This window comes from Montipora foliosa, chromosome 2, assembly GCF_036669935.1.
Source record: "Montipora foliosa isolate CH-2021 chromosome 2, ASM3666993v2, whole genome shotgun sequence".
Classification (NCBI taxonomy): domain Eukaryota; kingdom Metazoa; phylum Cnidaria; class Anthozoa; order Scleractinia; family Acroporidae; genus Montipora; species Montipora foliosa.
Genome location: NC_090870.1, coordinates 32,978,372 through 32,985,871, shown reverse-complemented (window position 1 = coordinate 32,985,871; position 7,500 = coordinate 32,978,372). Strand labels below are relative to the sequence as shown.

The 7,500-nt window shown below is 37.0% G+C and overlaps 2 protein-coding genes across 4 annotated transcripts in view; one reads left to right on the top strand and one right to left on the bottom strand.

The window, feature by feature from the left end:
• Positions 1-4,128, top strand: part of LOC137992877 (uncharacterized) — a 9,888-nt gene extending 5,760 nt beyond the window's left edge. For 2 of the 3 annotated variants that reach the window (XM_068838439.1, XM_068838440.1), the window contains exon 2: positions 1-834. This exon is cut by the window's left edge. Coding sequence is in view for 1 of the 3 variants with exons in the window: in XM_068838438.1 (XP_068694539.1) it covers positions 2,028-2,156 (129 nt within the window). In the remaining 2 variants the exon portion in view is untranslated. Of the gene's footprint in view, positions 835-2,027 lie in introns of those variants that run through there. The other variant, XM_068838438.1, reaches the window with a different exon arrangement.
• Positions 4,129-4,921: 793 nt separating this feature from the next.
• LOC137992878 (protein usf-like) overlaps positions 4,922-7,500 on the bottom strand; it is a 3,708-nt gene continuing 1,129 nt past the window's right edge. Inside the window, exon 2 of the mRNA XM_068838441.1 lies at positions 4,922-5,458. Within this exon, the coding sequence (XP_068694542.1) occupies positions 5,082-5,458 (377 nt within the window). The 3' untranslated portion in view covers positions 4,922-5,081. The remainder of the gene's footprint in view (positions 5,459-7,500) is intronic.

Sequence of the window (7,500 nt, the reverse complement as noted above, 5' to 3'; positions counted from 1 at the left end):
TGTACATGTATATTCCCTAATCAAACAAAAATTTACAGTTATTATGAATAACTGATACTAGTGCCCAGGCCTGAGCCCCATGAAGGAACAGGTAATTACAGCTCATTTATGTCTTTATGTCCGGTCAAATTGGTAAAATGTTCAACCAAAATGAATATTTGAAAGGACATATGACCTACATGTATTAAAAAGGAAAAGCGATTTCCAGCACTGCGGCAACTGTCATTATTTTGAATTTTATGGTTTAAACTGACCTCTGCTCACTCAGTCTGATGGCTTGATGTGTGAAATTCAAGTAACAAGAAACTTGAATATAATTGGGTTCAGAACATGATTATTTGTACAAAAACATTGCTACTCTGAGTAAAGGTTCATGCTTCTCCCATGTAGCAATCATCGTGTGATATATATAATAAAATCAACAGACAAAATATTGGTTAACCGTAACTCCGAGTTTTACTCTTACAGAACAGGCCTTGCTGTGATTCATAGGGGAGAACTTGTTTTTGTTACACCATTTTGGGATCAGTTGAGATCTCTCGTTAAGTAGGGAAGCATCATGGCAGCTGACTGCTTAGTGGTCATCCGAGATTTACCTGACGACCTTTTTGCTTTCTGGTTGCTCAAGGAAAAGACAATGGACAACCCAGCCAAAAAAATAGAAAAATTAATGAATTAATCACAGGCAGCACCCCACTCCCTTGTTGGTTTTGTACTGTGAAGTAAATAAGAATTATATACCAAAGCTGAGCATTTTCTTGTGTTTTGAATATCTGTAGCTTATACAAAGCATACTTTGTCAGATAGGAACATGCAAAAGACATTAATCACAAACATGTAGGCGATAGAGATTAAAGACGTCATTTTGAAAATGCCGAAACTCCTAAGAAAAACACAGTTGCACACTAGGAATTATGGGATATTCAAGCTTGATCGCCTTGTGATCGCATCTCAGTATGGTGTGCATTTAATCTTAGGAGGTTTCCTAATCGGCAACCAAGGATTTATCAGGGCAACCAATCTGCTTTGGTTGCCCGACTTTTGATCCCTGGGGACAAACTGGATTTTTCTTAAATATCGAGCATTGTCATGGGCGGTTAAAATGCAGAGTTTCTTGGATAAGCATTCAAGTTGCAGTGAGAAGGGTTTCCCTTGTAAGCCTATCACCCATTTTTTACCTTTAAGGTGAAAAGTTTGGTAAATCGACAACATTTTTCAAAAATTGTTAGAAGGTTTCACGTCCTTAATGTTTGTTTGGCACATTTCAGTCCAGGAACTAGCACAAAGGGGGACTGGGACCTGTGAAATAGCAGGAGTAAGTTGGCACTTTCTGGTGGTGAAATGTTAATGAAATTGCGTGGTCAGTGTAACTTCGTTTCATACATTATCTTTTAATATAAAAGAGAACTTATACTGGCACTTGCTGTCTCAGTAGTATAGCGTGGAATGCAAAGTGAGTTACTCCTGCTATGTCATCAGCCCAGGACTTCGTCATTTGGTCAAAACAGCACAGGAATCCAAAAATACGCTTTTTAATGCATTTTAAGCCTTGAAAAAATGTCTGGAACTGCAAAAAACAGGTTTGTTTTCAATGCAATAATTACTTTTAGCAGAGGGTTAGGGTTGCACCTTTTTGGGGTCATGTCAGCTTCATTGCATTCATTCAGGATCTTCTCATTGTGGTTTTTCATTATGTTGACCATGCTAGTTGAATGTACAGGTGTAGCACACTATTGCAATTTTGTAAAATGTTCATGTTAAAAAACTTAAGCAGTTGTGAAGAAAGCCTGAAAGAAACCCAGGCTTAAATGGGGCTTTCTTCACAACTGCTTACATTACATGTATAAGTTGCTGCTTAGCAACAATGATCTCCAACTCTCATGTTTTTCAATTTCCGCAGCTGAAATATCTGAAAAATTTCATATATCCTATATCATTCACAGAGTTTCATAATAACCAACATGAAAAACCGCAGTCTCTCTGAATCAGCTCAATCCTTGTGATATTTTTTTTCTTTTGTGGCTTAGACAGCATTAAAGGAGTTCATAAGGAAGAAACAAAAAGGTACAGCAAGTGGTAGGGTTGCATTGTCTTCAATTGAAGAATCCATTCAGAAAACCATCAAGTCTATTGAGCATAGTGTGGATTGCCATTAAATTATGGCTATTAGTAACATGGCGAACATTGGCGTTAACATGGAGTTAGGTGGCGGAATTACCCAGGCGTTTATTGATTATAGCTAGGTCAGATATTGAGATAAGATATTGAGATGAGATAAGTTTTGTTTAAGGTGGCTTACTACAGTTTTGCGAAGACAAATATCAAGATCTTGAAATCTGTGAAATGTGAGCAACAGGATGTCTCTTCTGAAGTGTTTGTCGCTGCAATTGATGTAAAATGTAGTTTTACATCACAAATAAATGCAGCTCAGGGGAAAATGCTAAATATAGTGACCAAGCTCCTGGAGGGGGACTGGAAACTTGACATTTCAAAAGCCTTTTACTCGAAAACTAGACGTACGACCCCACCTTAAAATTTCACAATTTCCTTAGCAAGAAAAATAATCATGTACGGAAATAAATACCGTGAAAACTCGCAGATAAGCTGCACCCTGAATTTAGCAGCTCAAATTTTGGAAAAAAAAGATTTTTTGAAAGTAACCAAAAGAAAACCAAAGTTGAATCTTGAGAAGTCTTCTTCATCATCCACTTTTCATCAAATGTAAACTCACTGTTAACATTGAAACAGAAAATACTTCGTCTTCTGTAGTCTTACCCACAATTTTAGGACTTTAACATAATGAACATTGCTTCTACCAACTTTGACATCGGCTCTTTTAAGAGCCAACAAACTTACAAAAGCAATGACTTGTAGTCCCTTGTAGGTTTGTGTAATATTCATGTTCCCTACATACTTTTCCATAAAAGTGTCAGTTAAAGGAAATTGGCATTGAAATTCACAACACCTTTCTCAAATGATCCCGCAGATAAGCCTCACCCCCGATTTTAGGAAAAAAGGTGTGGCTTATCTGCGGGTTTTTACGGTAGTTTAAAAATCTGTCAGACCGTTTTTTTTCTGCAAATGGCAAAAACGTCCAATAATAACTGAAAAACCATCTGATAGATCTTTTTCAAAAAAATGTTGACGGTTTCGTCTTCATATTTTTTTACTAATTCCCAAAATTTTAATCCTTGTCGTACGGCCAGGTTTTGAGGAAAAGGCCTTTGAAATGTCTAGTCCCCAGTCCTCCCTCTAGGAGCTCAGTCACAATATTAGCATAGTTTACATAGTTTGCATTTATTTGTTAGGTAAAGTTACATTTTACATCAGTTGCAGGGACTAAAACTTCAGAAGAGACATCCTGTTGCTTTAATTTCACAGCTTTCAAAATCTTGGTCTTTTTCTTCGGAAAACCGTAGTACGCCACCTTTAGTTAAGCCTGGTTTTCATGAGGAAAGGAAAACCAGGCTTTGATAGACGTCCCCTCTCTGACTGCCACCTTGCCGTGGTAGAGGGGCTTGTGTGTCTCAGTGATCCTGCGAACTTAACCGGCAGAGCCTCAGCCTCTGGAAGGTCCAACCAGGCCGGAAAGATCAATGGTGAGAAACCAGACAAAAAGGCAGTCATTCCTTATTCAAGTGTAATTTGCCTGCTAGTTTTTCCTTTGCATTGAACTTTGAATTTTATTCCAAACATTATTATTGGAATTTGTAGTAATTTCTGTTGTATCCGTTTTGCTGGAATTTCAATGCTGTCATTGTAAGGATGGAAAACTGAAACGTAGGGTAAAAATAGTTCTTTCATTTGTACACGAAAAAAACAAATTATTACAAAAAAGAGTTGTATAATTAAACTATTAATTTTGTTAAAATAGTAGGTAACTATATAAATATTTTGAGAATCTGTAGAATATTGTAATTTCAATCTTGTTCACTTGTAAAAAATATATTTAATTGAAAATTGTCTATTAATTTGAATATTATTTTTATAAACAAATCTAGCTTTGTTGAGAGATGGAATGATGTGCCTCGAATTTCAGTCTTGTGCACAAGTCATAAAGAACCTTTTCAATTGAAAATGTAAAATATTGCTTCTGTAAAACTAATGGAAATTTTATTCTTTTACACACTAATCATAGTTTTTACCATAAGTAGTGGGAATAAAATAATGGATTGTCTTATCATTTTTTCATCCTATTTTTACCAGCTACATGTAGAATTAATGCACTTATTATAAGATTTACCATCAGAGATTTGTGACAGACTTGAAAGACAAGCCATAAACCAGAGCTGATGCTGGAAGACAGATCAATCAAATGGTCAAATGAGATTACATTGGAAGCCAAGCGGCAAAGCAGCGCATAATCTAAAGCTAGTCTAAAGTCGTTCTAGTAGTATCAAGGGAAAGTCCCCAGCCCTGCATGGACCCTTCAAGTTAGTGCATATGGTGCCCCTCTACTGGTCAAAGCAAACAACTTTGCCCAAATATGGAGCTTTATGTTCAATAAACTTTATATTTTCCAGAGCTTATTTTAACCACCAGCCAAATATAATAATCATCACAGTTTGTTACTCAATGGGAAAAAATGTCCCTTAACTTTTACCAAGGTACATATGCCAGACTACTATGGCGCTGAGGCATCCCACAAATTATTTAACTTTCATATCCAACTACCAGAGATTTGTTAAGATTATACTCAACTAAAAATTGTAATCAGATATGGTAAGAAAGCCATTAAAAGCTTTTGTAACCTAAATTCACTCTCATAGAGTCCCCCCATTGTTAAGTTCCTGTGATGAGCTGATGGTTTGGCTCTTTACTGACACCACATGGGAACTTCTTTCAACATCAGGCTTGGAGATAAGTAGACAACTCTTTAAGAGACTCTGAACAATGGGTAATGTTATCATTGAACATTGCACAAGTTGAAGAGTTGTTTTAATCCATTGCTAACCATTTTAAACTATGTACATGTAACAAGACAAACTCTTTTTGTAGAGTTTCATTTACAGTTTCTAGGGTTAGATTTTTTCTTAGGTCACACAGTGTTCACATCATATACTTGTTAAGCAAAGAGAAGATTACTGCAAATGCTTCTTCATAAACTCTATCATTCTTCCAAGAGCCAAATCACAAATCTCCTTGGTGTAATTTGGATTTGTAGGATTGGTAAAGGCATGACCAGTATCATACATGAATAGTTCATAGGTCACTCCTCCAGTATCAAACTTCTCTGTCATGGCCTTGACATCTTTGGGAGAAGAGAATCCCTCAAGTGTGTCCTTACTTCCAAAATGAGCTTGTACAGGAATTTTTATCTTTCCCAAATCACAAAGTTGGGAGCTGGGGATGCCATAAAATGGCGCAGCAGCTGAAATCTCTTCATTAATTAATGCTGCAGAAGCCAGAGCAAGGGCACCACCCATACAGAAGCCAGTTACACCCACTTTTGAACAACCTGAGAAAGAACAGAGTCATAATTTCTAATGAATGAGAATCAAAGGTTTCCAATAGAACGGAGAGGTCACATTTTCTGTGAACATTTCAGAAACCTGCACACTCCATGACCATCACGATACCTACCTACCTACCTACCTACCTACCTAAACATTTCTACATTCAGATTATAGAGTAGTAGCACTGCTACAGTAGTGTCTCCGAATGGAAAGAACAAATAAGTAAACAACAAGAAGAAAAAGTAACTATCTTAACTATTTACAAATTTAAAAAAGCAGCATAGGTAAGTTAAGTTAAAACCAAGACGATAGTAAATCTTAAAACATACACTTAAATGTATGTTCAGTCTATTTACATCAACTAAAACGTGCAATATTGATTTCAAAGAACAAAAATAAAACTATTTACAGCGGCGGCAGTCCTGGCTTTACCAGGGAGCGAATGCCATTTATCAGAGCCAAAGCATGTGAACTCGTTAAGTTTTTTAAGGCGTATGTAGTGGTTCTTGGTCAAGGTAGAGTAAGCTTCTTAGCCCCCCTAAGATCATGAGCTGTCGTTCTTTCCACAAAGCGAGAACCGAGCTAAGAGGGCATTAACCTATGGACACAATAATTGTATATACTATTACTACCGGTAGTATATATTGTAATCACCTTTCGTCAAGCGATAACATGCCCAACCTCGTCAAGATTTTGTACAGCTGGCTTTTACTATCGTTTAGAACAACACGCAACACTTGTTTTAACAGGGCAAGACTAAAAGGCTGTCCTGCAGCTCTGGTCTAGTGGAACAACGTTTCAGGATAGTGCTTGCTTATCACAGGTTGCCTGAGGGGTAAGCATCAACATTGAACATGAGTGTGGCATTGTTGGGTGCCCTTTTTCTGATGCAAAAGTCTGAAGCAAGTCTTAAGCAGACGATTTGAGAAGGAAAGTGAAAAAACCCTATTTTCTTAAGGGCCCGAAATCATCCTTTGAAATCATATTTTTACCCAGCCATGCCAATGTTATTCAGAATACTGCGACAAGTTTCTTTACTTTGTAGCATATGTATTGGTGAATAAAATATTATTACACAGTTGATTTTTTGTTGCTATTGGTTATTTTCAATTCACGATCTTCAAAAGTTGAACAATTTTTTGAGCATGCTCTAACATGCCACATTTAATTCAAACTAAAACGATTTGGGGCTAGCTCCTTGAGTAACATGAAATTACATCTTTCCTGAAGGCCTGTTTTTAACCATTAATGCCAGCTAATATTATTTCAAATTTCCAAGAATCACAAAAGGGAACCAAAGTCAGCCATATTGACCAATGTGTAGGATAGGAATCAGTGAGCTGAATGTTGTTGAATGGCACTAACTGAAAACAGCCTCTGAGGAGTACAAACCTAGCCCCCAAAAGCTTAACCTCAGTATCACTAATACAGATGTGCAATGATGGTGTCACTACCATTATGCTATTAATTAACTAGCTTACTGGTTTGGTTTTGCTACAGATACCACAACTGTAACTGAGGTTTTCCCAAAAAAAAAAATTGACCCTACATCTGGTGAGATAGGTCATTCCCTTCGGGGCACCAAATGAGCAAATTAAGCCGAAAGGCTTTGAGAGAAATTTCTAGGCTCCTTGTTATGTATAAAGACAGTATAACGAGATGTTTTTATCACCTAGAAGAATCTCATCAGTCCGGATTTCTTAGCTGAAAATTGAAGAGTCTGAAAATTTTAGGGAATGAAATCTCCATTTCAGAAATTGCTAGCTGAAAGTTACCTTTCATTAAAGAACGTCCCAGCAAACCAATTGCCAATCCGAAACTTCTTGGTGACCCTTTTAAGGGCCAAGACTTGCAGAAATATCCCTTCCGAAAACGTAAGGGACTAGGTTTCCCTGGCTGCGAATCTTTCAGGTGATGTTTTAGCAAAGAAATCTGTAGCTGTTTGGTAACAGAACCAAAATTCTTAGCACACTTTGACTCTCCTGAACACATATTTCACCGAAGATTATCGTTGGGTGCCCCTCTTGCCTTGTTTTCACTTATG